At 46.4% G+C, this 13,076-nt stretch overlaps 1 protein-coding gene across 1 annotated transcript in view; it reads left to right on the forward strand.

The window, feature by feature from the left end:
• Positions 1–13,076, forward strand: part of LOC144481086 (uncharacterized protein C7orf57 homolog) — a 97,005-nt gene that overhangs the window by 74,990 nt on the left and 8,939 nt on the right. The window contains exon 6 of the mRNA XM_078200725.1: positions 326–456. Within this exon, the coding sequence (XP_078056851.1) occupies positions 326–456 (131 nt within the window). The remainder of the gene's footprint in view (positions 1–325; positions 457–13,076) is intronic.

The following is a 13,076-nucleotide window of genomic DNA, read 5'->3' on the forward strand; positions in this document are numbered from 1 at the left end:
TAAATCCAAGCACTAATGCCTTTTAGAGGCAACATAGTAAAATGCAGTCCTGCTATGAAGCCTCACTAAATGGGAACACATATATATAAATTGAAACACTACCTGTCCATGCATGCCCAATGATTTGCAATCCTTTAATTTTAATGGACAGAGAGTTGTAGGAACTGCATGCCTGCATTTCTGATGAGCGCTGGGGCAATGGAAACTCCAGGTGAGAGCACAATTTCCTAAAGCCTTGCAAATAAAATAAATCCAACAAATAGAAAATTGCTTTAAAATGTGAACATCCTGGAGCAGAGTAATGATAACTAACACTTTCCTTTAGGCCTTTACCGAAAAAGAATGAACCTATAAACTTTACCAAATTAATTACTAATGGGTATGCTGAAGACTGGATCCAGCAGCGAAAGGAGTGGAAGAAGATACAACCGAATGTAAAGATTAAAGAGCCTGGAGGTAATGCTTTTCAGATGTGTTGGTGTTCTTATCATGCTATGGTAAGATATGATTTTACCCTCAATCAGCACACAGAGAGGAAGAGACTGAAGGTCAGATGCCTTCTTATTCTGGTCTACTTGCAATTTTTCTGTTGTCAGATAATAAAGTGATACTGGCAGGGACCTGAAGGCAGAACAAGAAAAATATGCAAAGAAGGAAAAATAAATATGTCTTTACTAAAATTGATATGTGACAGTAAAGTGAAATATGAGTTAAGATAATCCTTTACAGAAATGGAAAACAATAATCAAACAGGAAGTCAAACCTTGACATGAGTGGATTTCATGTCGACCAATCCAGTGGGGCCTAGGCATCAATTCAGGATGGACTGAACTATCTATCTGTAAAATTATAAAATTGTGTCTGCACTGGCATTCTCCCATAAGAACTGCACCCTTAAGAATTGCGTGTGTAAACCAAACCTCCATGCTTATGCCAGGAGCACTCAGTCTTCTGCATAAGGACTTCACTATTCCGTCAATTGGAAAAGATTGCACAGAATATAGTAGCATAGCTTCACATACTTCTTCAATCTGTAGAATTCACTCTATGAAACTATGCCTCTTGCATAGGAACATCTGTTATGAGAAAAGACCATTTGGCCCAGGAATCCTATTCCTTTTTTTTTAATACTTTTCCAATTCAATCAAATCAAATCCAATTCAGAGTCTCAACAAGTTGAGACATTTCAGATCCAGGCTGACAAGACAGGGCGAGCGACCAAACCACCCTGTTCTGGGCCTGATCTACATGAGCCAAGCTGATTGGAGAAGGGGGAGGTTCCTCCTCCAAGACTTGAGCATCTTAGCCAAAAGGCCGAGATGCCGCTTTAAAAAATTGCTTCATATGAAACATATGAAGCTTCAGTGTAACCTAATGACCTCAACCAAGTGCGGCCGACCATGGGCTGCCGACCATACTACACTTGATCATAGCCAAAAGGCCGAGAACATAGCAGAATATGCTCGAATGTTCAGTGACAGACTATTCAAACCATTTAACCTCTTGAGGAAAGCTGCTACAAGGTTCTTTTTCAGTCCCTAATGGATACATCAAGTAACATTTCAGAATATACACATGATCTTACATTATGAGCGGAATTCTCCCAAAAGAATTCTAAATGTTGACTTCGCGGGAAAACTGGAGTAATTTCAATGGGAGTTCAGACTAGAATCTCCCACATTCTGTGCACTACAGAGGCAACCAGAACGAATATCATTAGATTTCATGGGCGGGGCTTATTCCTACCCAGGAGGCTGAACCAGTGGCCCTCTGTGCATGCGCACTGGCCCCAAACTGTCAGCCTCCCGTTTGCTGGCTAGCTCGATCGCTGGCCAGCCCGGGACCCCCACAATTCCGGCCCCCTCTAAACCTCCCATGGCCTGACCATGGCCTCCTGACCATTCCCAAGCCAGACTTGAACCCCCCCCCCCCCCCCCCCCCCCCGCACCAGTTCCCAGATCGCCTCAATCTCCAGCCCCCACAGTGCCAATCCCTCCCACCCCATCCCCCCACCCCCGCAGTGTAGACACCCCCACAGGCAGACCCCCACCTCCCCCAGCAGCCTGCCCATCCCCCCGTCAGACTCCCCCTCCAGCTCATCCCAATCGCTAGCCTCCCTCCCGCCCCATCGATCTCAATGGCAGAGTGGCAGCGGGACCCCCCCACTCCCACCGATCACCCCCTAGCCTTGCCTCCAATTGGCCCCACCCCCTTGGCACTGCCCCATGCCTGATGTGCAGTGCCAAGATGCCACCTGGGCATGCGCACTTTGCCACTTGGGCAGTGTCAGGGCACAGGCTGGCACTGCCAGGATGCCCATGATCAAGGGCACCTCCCCACCCCCCAACCCCCTGGGGGCCCTGATTGCCTCTTCCTTTACCCCAGCGGGGTCGGGCTGCTAACTCCCGAAAGTGGGGAGCTAGTGTAATCTCCACTGGAGTGAAACACTGGCGGGGTTGGAGATGCTAGCAGGTCCAGAGACATCAGTCCTGGGCCCGCTAATAGCATTTAAATAGTATGATAAATACTGTTTAAATGCTGACCCTCTTCCCACCTAATTTCTGGCGCGGAGAAGACTGCACCAAAAATCCAGTATTGGGAGACACAAGCGCGGCGTGAATGCTCACGAGAACTCCATGAATCGACCAACGTGTGATTCTCCTGGCCCGCTGCACTAATAAATTAGCGCAGCAGGATGGGAGAATCATGGCCTATGTCTTATCCATAACTGACTAATGGCCATGCAGTTGTTGGGTGAACATACAACATCAAGAATGAAGACTTGTAACTGACTAGGAGAATTTAACCTCAAATCTGGAGAATACACAATCCTTCCACAGCTCAAGGCTGAGGTTAAAGATAATTTGCAAAACTAAACAGATGACTGGAAAAAGATAAAATGATGCTTTGGTCAGGGGGACCATCAGCTGGGAATGTCATCTACATTTTCAGCTAGGAACACTAACAACTGCAATTATATGCAATCAGGAAAATTTCTTAAGTTCCCAAAAGTGATAGATACTTCATTGTTCCCAAAAGATCAGGCCCAGAATTTTATGTTCCCCGCTGCAGGGTCTGACAGTGGTGGTGGTGGTGGTGGTGAGGGTTGGGGGTGAAATTGCATGAATGGATTCCCTCTGGGTTCCCACCCGCTCTGACCTGATTGCGATTTTAGACTTGAGTGGGCATTGTATAAACCTGCCGTTGCCCCAATTAAGGCTCCTACTTAAAGGCCCTTTCCTGCCCTAACTCGATGTTTAGGCTGGTGAGTGAATAACAGCTTGGGGGAAAATATGAAAATAAAAGTACTTGGATCTTGGGCAGGGGAGGGGGAGATGGAGCTGAGGGATTGGAGGAAGGGGAGTGGAGAAGTGCTCAGAATGAGGGAACGGACCAGCCAAGGCAGAGAATGAGGATAGCAGGAGTTGATGGGGTCTGATCTGCTGCACAATGAAGATTCTATACCTTGTGTCAGGAGGCAATGAGGGCCTCCCTTGTCCGATGTCTCTGTTGGATCTTGACTGCCGGATGCTCAGCTTCCTCGACATCCTCCTCAATTTCCTTTGTGCTTTTGTGGGAAATTTACCACTTCGGAGTCAGACTTGGAGGTTTCAACAAGACAGTTTTATTTCGGACACAAAGCTTCGGGAGAAGGCACTGGTACTCCGCAGTACTTGGCAGCTACCTTCTCAACTACAGAATGGTAGTTGATCATTTTTATACCTTTTAGACAATAGGTAGTACGGACATTAGCCGTTAACACATCGTTACAAGTTGAGTAGACAGATACGGACATCGATAGTTAACACATCGTTACAAGCAGACAGGTACGAACGTGGACAGTTAACATATCATTGTTCATAGAGTGGATACATTTATGCAGTTATGTCCTCTATCAATGACTGGTTTCGATCTATACATTCAGTGGCTGATCTTGTTGCATTTATGTATTTATGTCCCCATCTGTGGCTGACTTTACTATCAGATTCATTGTTCTGGCTCTGCTCTTATCTAAAGTGCCTCAAGCTCTGACCAGCTTCCTACAGTATTTCGGATACTGCATGTTTTTAACCTTTTGTGTAACTGTCTGTGCTAAAAGCCAGTGCCTGTCAATGTCCCTTCCCAGGTAACCATTTTGTGTGCCAGGCAACCATTTTGTGTCCATCACTTTAATTCCACCACAACAGCGCTGTCCTGGTTCTCCTCCTTTGATGAAGCTTCCTGTTCTCCCTCCTTCACCTTGTCATCCCAATGCTATGTGAGGTTGTACAGCACACAGCAAGTGACCGCAATAGGTTTCATCCTCTGAATGCTATATTGCAGTGCCCCGCTAGACCAGTCCAACCAGTGGAACAGCATCTTGAGGAGGCCAATGCACCACTCGATGATACTTCTGGTGGCAGAGTGGGCCTTATTGTAATGGGTCAGCCATAACCTTGGCAGATAGCTCATGTCTCCCATTACCGATCTCCTCGGCTGACAGCGACCCTGGAACATGTCAGGTATCTCCAATTGTCCTAGAATGTAGGAGTCATGCACACTCCCAGGATAGCATAGACAGACGTGCATAATGTTTAGGATGTGGTTGCATAGCAGCCTGATGTTCATGGAGTAGTATCCCTTCCTGTTACTGAAGGGCACCCCAGTATGAGATGGAGTTTGAAGGGTGACATGGGTGCCATCTTTTTTCTCCTGGACTTTGGGCATCCCAACAATGACAGAGAATTCTTCACCCTGGGCATCTTGTTGGGCCTAGTCCAGGCTGAAGGTGATGTAATTAGATGCCTGGTTATACAGGGCATCCGCCTCATATCTCGTGGGGCGAGGATGGGGGGGCACATGGCCTGCGGGTTTAGAAATCCTATCCGTTGCTCTGTAGATGTGGCCAGATTGAGCAGCTGCGGGCTGAGACAGAAGAGTGAGGTCCTTAATGGGGCCTTGAGTGATTGACTCAGCAAGCAATTCCTCTTTGTCACATGGGCTGACTGACAGAACATGGATTCAGCTGATATTGGCTGATGTGCTTGTTCACTTAACTCTCCTTGGCTGAACTCCTCCTTAACCAGGTCTGTAGCTGTGACTGAGAGGCATTGAGAGGCTTTGTCCGGGTTGGGACTTGTATGAGAACTGCTGTTCCAGTTGGGACTTGTGTGTCCTAGACGGCAAAACCCTAGAAGGCGACACCATGGACAATGAAACCCCGGATGGCATAACCCCAGAAGGCAAAGCCCCAGTAACTTAATTTATAATGGATTCCATTTTCATTGGAAGGGAGGATTTAGTTGCTGTATTAAGGAAGGTATATTTGCTGTTGACTGTTGTTTTAATAATTTATCATTGTGGAATTATAATGTCTTTGGATTGTAATGTATTTGGATGAATTGTTCTAATTAAAAGACGGAGAGGATTTGTACATGAGCCACAGTCAATCTTGAAAGGGCAAGATCCCAAATGTGCCTGATGACCTCACTAAATAGGAGCAGTTCATGGATGTGTGTCAACAGGTCAGGGTTGCTGACTGAACCATGGGCAAACCCAATATACCCATACATTCCTTTGAGAGTAATGCTGACTCGCAAATGGACAGGGTGCTATTATCACTGGGGAAGGAGACATCACGGGTGAGACATGCAACCAACACCAAGCTACATAATGACAGGTCAGTTGCCCAAGAGTGGAATTTTAGTGATTTCTCTGAACTCTTGCCCCACAGCATGTTGAAGTTCAGTCATAAGAACTTAAGAACATAAGAAATAGGAGCAGGAGTAGGCCATCTAGCCCCTCGAGCCTGCCCCGCCATTCAATAAGATCATGGCTGATCTGATAGTGGTTTAGTTCCACTTACCCGCCCGCTCCCCATAACCCTTAATTCCCTTATTGATCAGAAATCTATCTACCTGTGACTTAAACACATTTAACGAGGTGGCCTCCACTGCTTCAATGGGCAGAGAATTCCAGAGATTCACTACCCTCTGAGAGAAGAAGTTCCTCCTCAACTCTGTCCTAAACTGACTCCCCCTTATTTTGAGGCTGTGTCCTCTAGTTCTTGTTTCCTTTCTAAGTGGAAAGAATCTCTCTGCCTCTACCCTGTCTGGCCCCTTCATTATCTTATATGTCTCTATAAGATCTCCCCTCAGCCTTCTAAACTCCAACGAGTACAGGCCCAACCTACTCAATCCCTCCTCATAAGCTATCCCCCTCATCTCCGGTATCAACCTGGTGAACCTTCTCTGTACTCCCTCCAAGGCCAATACATCCTTCCGCAAATAAGGGAACCAAAATTGCACACAGTACTCCAGTTGCGGCCTCACCAGTGCCTTGTACAATTGCAGCAAGACCTCCCTGCTTTTATACTCCATCCCCTTCGTGAGTCAGGCAACTCCCATGTCTCGGGGTGGGGGCAAGAGGCGGATGGTGGAGGGGAGGAACCCCGAGGTCACCATCAAGCCACCGCTACCTCCAGGTGTTTTTTGAGAGCGCCCATTCATCCCAGTATAGCTTTCAAGTGGCGTCTTACATCCTTGCTCCCCCTCGGTGTTCTGTCTGCGAGGTCCCCGCTTTTCAGGGCCTGTAGTAATTCATGCTCACGTGACTTACAGCTGGAGGGGCGGGAGCATCTCGAGCAGCCATTGAATCAGCCTCCTAGCCCGCTAATGATATGAAAAGGAGGCCATTTGAATGTTTATAGGCTTTCCCCACAGTCTGGTTGGAAGCCCAATCGGGGCCAGCAGTATGGCCTGCGAGGGTCACAACAGGTTTGGCGACTGGCGCGGAATCCATTTTTCCGCTGACTCCCAATTCTTTGAGCCATTGATACTCGCCAGGAGCTAGCGGATCTGGAGAATCCCCCCACAGTTTTGTTGGCGGGTGGCATGTGATTTGCAGGCCCTGCCATGACCTCAACGGATCCTTGCTCTGGGAATCATAGTTAAACTGCACCCGCTCACAGGTCTTTCAATGTCTGCAGCCCAGGACTGCTCCAGGCGAGCGATAGCCCTCAAGAGTAGGAACAGTCCAACCCCAAGTTTAGTGATGCTTTGCTGGGTCACTTTCTGGGCTGTTGAGGCCTGTTGTGATCTTCTCTATCCTCAGGATGGCTGACACACTTTCGACAAGGTCATCAACGAGACATGGAAGGAGGTGTCTGACTGCCAATTGAGCCTGCAGGAGAACAACGATACAATGCCAGAAATGGATGAATTATCTTACCTGCACAGCAAAGGTAACTCTACCTTCTCAACCCTCCCACCTCACACTCTCACAAGCCCTTACACATTCGCAAGGTGACAGTCCACAGAAATCTCACAAAGTACCAACACAAGGAATATCACAACTAACTCTCCCATACATACCCTGACATCTCCGTCTGAGCTTAAATCCTCATTCCGTACATGGCTGCACTTACACCCACACATCTTTATCATTTGCTTTGGCATGCTTCCTTCTCATAATCTCTTCCATCTGTCTGCATGTAGGCCAAGCTTGCCCATTGTAAAAGAGAGAGGGTGCAGACCGGTGGCAGAATGCAAGAGATCAGGGCCCTCACCCAGTATGAGGGTTATCTGAGAGGACCAGACCGTGCTTGAGGTGACGGTGAGGTTCGTGGCGCATAACCACATGAGATGATCAGCTGATCCTTCAAGACAGCAAGACTATGAGTGCAATGTTATGTTTTGGAGTCTCTTGCCATGTACTAATTATCTCTACTCTCTCTCATAGACACCACAGCCAAGTGTCCCAGGGACACTGGGAGCAAACCCCTCATATCCAGCCCCAAAGACATCTTGTCTGAGGATTTCGAGGACCCATTTGTGGAAGACCCATCATAGTGCTCACCATCATCCTCCACCTGCACAAGAGACACACACCAAGGTAGGATCTCGATCTAAAGCAGGCTCGGTGATCTGGAATCTGGTGAGTACAGCACAGATTCTGGTCCACAGCAAACAGATTTAACCTAGTGTTGTGAGACTTCTTATTGTGCCCACCCCAGTCCAATGCCGGCATCTCCACATCACAGCAAACAGAAGCTGGGACATTCAAGATCACCAATATGCAGGACACTGCTGAAGACCAAGATTCTGCTGAGTCCCATTCAGATGACATGCCTGTGAACTCAGTTTTAATGAAAGCTAATAGCATTTGCTACCAAATAAACCTGTTGGACTTTAACCTGGTGTTGTTAAAACTCTTACTGTATTTACCCCAGTCCAACACCGGCATCTCCACATCATAACTCAGTTTTAACACAGTTATTGGAGGTGCAGCAACAGGCATGGGTATATCAGAATACTGGCAGGGTTTTCAGCTGCATTCCACAGATTGTATCATATGATGGAGGTGACTGTCTGCATTAAGTCTGAGGTAACAGTACCAGCATGCCAGCACACAAAGCTCAACATTGGTAGGATGACAACTGCCATGGAGACCTTGGTGCTCCTGCAGGAGTTGCATTCCATCACTGTAGGCATTGGTGGCATCCACCAATGGCTCTGCGAGAGGGGGCCAGGGCACCTAGATCTCATTCCAGATGCTCCTTCTCCCCAAGGAGTCAACTAGAGGCCCTCAGGCACCTACAGGGATGAGGGCCTGCAGCTGGACACCCCGGGCCATCTAGCCAGGTGACTCCAGGACTGCCCAGCTGATCCCAATCCCCTCTGCCTGAGATCCCATCACCTCCAGTTCTACAGGCTGAGAAGGGTATATCTGCCCCACAGCAGGCCACCCAAAGCAGGCTGGGGCCCTCCAATTCTTGGCTCTCCAGAGAATAGCTGGCAAAATCATTATAAACAACAGAGTATAGTAGTCAGCAGGCTGCCTTCACCTTCACTGCAGATGACAGGAATGCATCAAGATGTAGTAATAGGGTTAGAAAGATCAAGAAATATTAGGGACACAATGACAGCACGGGGTTCACCACATGTATATTCTTTCCACCAATAGAATTGCAATGATTCTGCATCCCCTCTTGCGTATGCCTCCTCTGTAAGGTGAGTTGTATTGTGCTTGATCAGATGTTATATATACCATGTTACGTCCCCTAATTATGACATATTTCACATCATGTGCCTCTGGTTGATGTTGTGTGAAGCCATCTCATCACAGGTGTGTCCCTTCTCATTTAATTACCGACATCAGTGATGCCTTATACTTAATATAAAGTGCATTTATGCAAGGCATCTATCGACATGCATTGTATGTTCAAGTGATGTTCATTCTTGGCTGTGTAAGATGGAAGCTCATCTGGTCCCCCGACTCACCTGCATTGTGGAAAGCTGAAGGTGTCATGTAGAAGGAGAGATGTGGATGCATATGGAGAAGAGTAATCTTGCCTGGAACTTCTCTGTCATGCGTGAGGGTTTGCAATCTGTAAGCCTGGACTCAAGAAGTCATGTGCGCATTGTTGACTCTACGAGAGTACGTTTGCTAAGTTGTGCAACAAGTGTATGCATCTTCCCACCTCCTTGTGCCAGCACTCTGTCCATCATGAGTACAGTAGCCCCAAGGCTATCATTAAAAAGAAGGGATGCTGCACTGGCCCGTTCATTTTGCTTAGCCTCTCCTCCCCTAAATGTGCACCAAGCTCAGCGGTGCTACATCCATATGCAGATGTATTGCGGCCAAATAACTGTTGAACATGATCTTGCTACTCATTTGTTAGCTTGATGGGAAGATGATGGGCTAGGACCTAGGATGCAATGCAACTGATCTGTGCTCTTTATTATCAACAAAGTGGAACCTTGAGGGCTCCATGGTGTATCTGCATTTTCAGGATTGCAAGAATCATAGAATCCTACAATGCAGAAGGAGGCCATTTGGCCCATAGAGTCTGCACCGACCACAATCCCACCCAGGCCCTATCTCCACAACCCCATGTATTTACCCCAGCTAGTCCCCCTGACACTAAGGGTCAATTTAGCATAGCTAAATCCACCTAACCCGCACATCTTTGGACTGTGGGAGAAAACTGGAGCACCTGGAGGAAACCCACGCAGACACGGGGAGAATGTGCAAACTCCACACAGACAGTGATCCAAGCCGGGAATCGAACCCGTGTCCCTGGTGCTGTGAAGCAACAATGCTAACCACTGTGCCACCGTGCCAGGGCCAGGGCTGACAAATATGGGAAACTGAAGGTGTCAAAAAGGAGACTTTTTCGTGTCTGACAGAAAAATGTGTGAAGATGGTTACCATTAAATGATCTATGTCCATTGAAAGGTCAGGTTAACTGAAGCCCTGCATCTTTAACTGAGGGTGTAAGGACTCAGTGTAATGGGGATTAAGGTAACACCTAGGACTGCATGTTTTGAACAAAGCGTTAACACCTGTTGAACACCCTTGCCTGCCTTGGTCCAAGTCTAGCCTCGCAGTATCACCTTCGAAGTGACACATAAGGTGTTTTTCCATTGTTGGAGATGGATCTCCTTGAGGAGCTTTGTCAGACTCAAGGTACACTGCCATGAGCCCTCTGATGACTGCAGTGCAATTCCTGCTTGTTGTAGGCTGCCTTAGCAACTAGAATGCTGGAGAGATGCTCAAGAGGCAGCATCTTCTAGCTTGTGAATGTGAGACCAGAATTATCTTCTGAAGTTGGTACTTCATTTCAGCAAGGGCACATTCACCCGAGGCTTCAACATCATTCAAATGGATGAGGACATGGTGGGCAGAATGTGTAAACATTCAATCTCAGAATAAAGAGGATGGTTGAGAAGACTAGCCATGATAGTAGAGATATAGGCCCATCTTTAAGGGCACTGATCTCTAAATAAGCAAGGGGCGAAAGGGGGATGAAATAAATACAATAATTATCATTGGAGAAAAGGTATTAGCGAAACTAATGGGACTAAAGGCCAATATGTTCCCTGGACCTGATGGGTTGCTTCCTAGGTTATTAAAGGAAGTAGCTACAGAGATAGTTGATGTTACGGAGTCTTGTAGTAGCAGCTGTCGATGTGAATGTGATACCAATGTTTTTTAGTGGGTTTGCGCATGCACGTGTGATGTCTTCGGCAGCGTGAGTTTTGGCTGGTTTTTGGGGTTTGCAAGAGAGTGTTCTGAAAGCAAGAGCTGTGCTCTAGTTGCTCCCATTTTCATAGTTAGAAACATAGAAGGTAGGAGCAGGAGGAGGCCATTTGGCCCTTCGAGCCTGCTCCGCCATTCATTACAATCATGGCTGATCATCCAACTCAATAGCCTTATCATGCTTTCTCCCCATAACCTTTGATCCCATTTGCCCTAAGTCCTATATCCAGCCACTTCTTGAATACATTCAATGTTTTGGCATCAACTACTTCCTGTGGTAATGAATTCCAGAAGCTCTTTGGGTGAAGAAATGTCTCCTCACCTCCATCCTAAATGGTCTACCCTGAATCCTCAGAATGTGACCCCTGGTTCTGGACTCCCCACCATCGGGAATACCCTCCCTGCATCTACCCTGTCTAGTCCTGTTAGAATTTTATGTCTCTATGACATCCCCCCTCATTCGTCTGAACTCTAGTGAAAACAATCCTAACCCTAGTCAATCTCTCCTCATACATCAATCCCGCCATCCCCAGAATCAGCCTGGTAAACCTTCGCTGCACTCCCTCGAGAGCAAGAACATCCTTCCTCAGAAAAGGAGACCAAAACTGCACACAATACTCTAGGTGTGGCCTCACCAAGGTCCTGTATAATTGCAACAACACATCCCTGCTCCTGTACTCGAAACCTCGGCTCTTACTGTTTGCTGAGTTATTGCTGTTTGTTTAATATATAAAGAAGGCTGTTCTCTTGACAATGCATTTGACTATCTTTATGGTGAGTTCAAGTTATCACAGTGGATACACTATTTGTAATCTTCCATGATGTGGAGATGCCTGTGTTGGACTGGGGTGGACAAGATGAAAGGTCACACAACACCAGGTTATAGTCCAAGAGGTTTATTTTAAATCACAAGCTTTCGGAGCACTGCTCTTTCATCAGGTGATGAAGGAGCAGCGCTCCGAAAGCTTGTGATTTTAAATAAACATGTTGGACTATAATTGGACTATAACCTGGTGTCGTATGACCAGTAATCTTCCAAGAATCCTTAAGTTCTGGAAAAGTCCCAGAAGATTGGAAAACTGCCAATGTAACACCTTATTCATAAGGCGGGGAGGGGGGTGCGGGGGGGACAAAAGATAGATAACCAGTAGATGTAATATACTTGGACTTCCAGAAAGTGTTTGATAAGGTACTGCACAAAAGGGCACTTAATAAGGTAGGAACCTATGGTGTTGGGGATAGTGTTATAAAGTTGGGTAGAGTAATTGTAGATTGGTGTTTGTAAAATTGTAAAATGCTATGGAGAAAGCATTGCATGGTCCCTTTAAAAGGTGGTGCTTTTTCTGTGCTTAGAAAGTTAAAAAAATGCAAGTACATAAGATACCCCAAATGGAAAGTTTGCATCAAAAGGCCAAGCGGCAGTTTTACCAAGGCAACAGGCTTTTGAATTCAGCCAATCAGCTTGAATTAGGCACTTAGATACCAAGAATCTATTAAATTTAAATCTGATGGTTTTGACAACCTAGGACCAATCCTATTGTGGGAAATATTGATGTGTCATCATAGGTTTAAAAGAAGAGGGCAGTGGGACAAAAAGGAGAGAGCAAATGTCACCTGCCACTGTTCTTAGCTCAAAGCACCATCTAAATAGCAAAGGTACCAAAGTAGAAGGAAGTTCCAGGCAGGAGAATCAACAGAGAAGGCCCAGAATATTCCAGAAGACACAAAACCTGGTTGTAATTTAGAGAGTAACTAAATTCTATTTTTTGTTAATAAGTGGGAATTGTATTTATTGAAGCAGCATACCATTAGAATCTTGTTTTATTGGTGTGTGTTAATAGTTTAGTAAATTTGTTCATTGTTAGATAAATAACTTGTTACATGTTGATTTTAGAGTGAGCGTCAGGGATTTATTTTGTGTTTAACCACTAGGAGTTGCTGAAGAGCAGGTCACACCACTTCACACACACCTTTTACAGATTATCAAGCGAGATACTCCTCTTTGGGTATTTTGGTGTTCGTTCTCAGAAGGGGGAATCAACCTCCGCTTTAGA

Source organism: Mustelus asterias, chromosome 2 (assembly GCF_964213995.1).
Source record: "Mustelus asterias chromosome 2, sMusAst1.hap1.1, whole genome shotgun sequence".
In the NCBI taxonomy this organism is placed as follows: domain Eukaryota; kingdom Metazoa; phylum Chordata; class Chondrichthyes; order Carcharhiniformes; family Triakidae; genus Mustelus; species Mustelus asterias.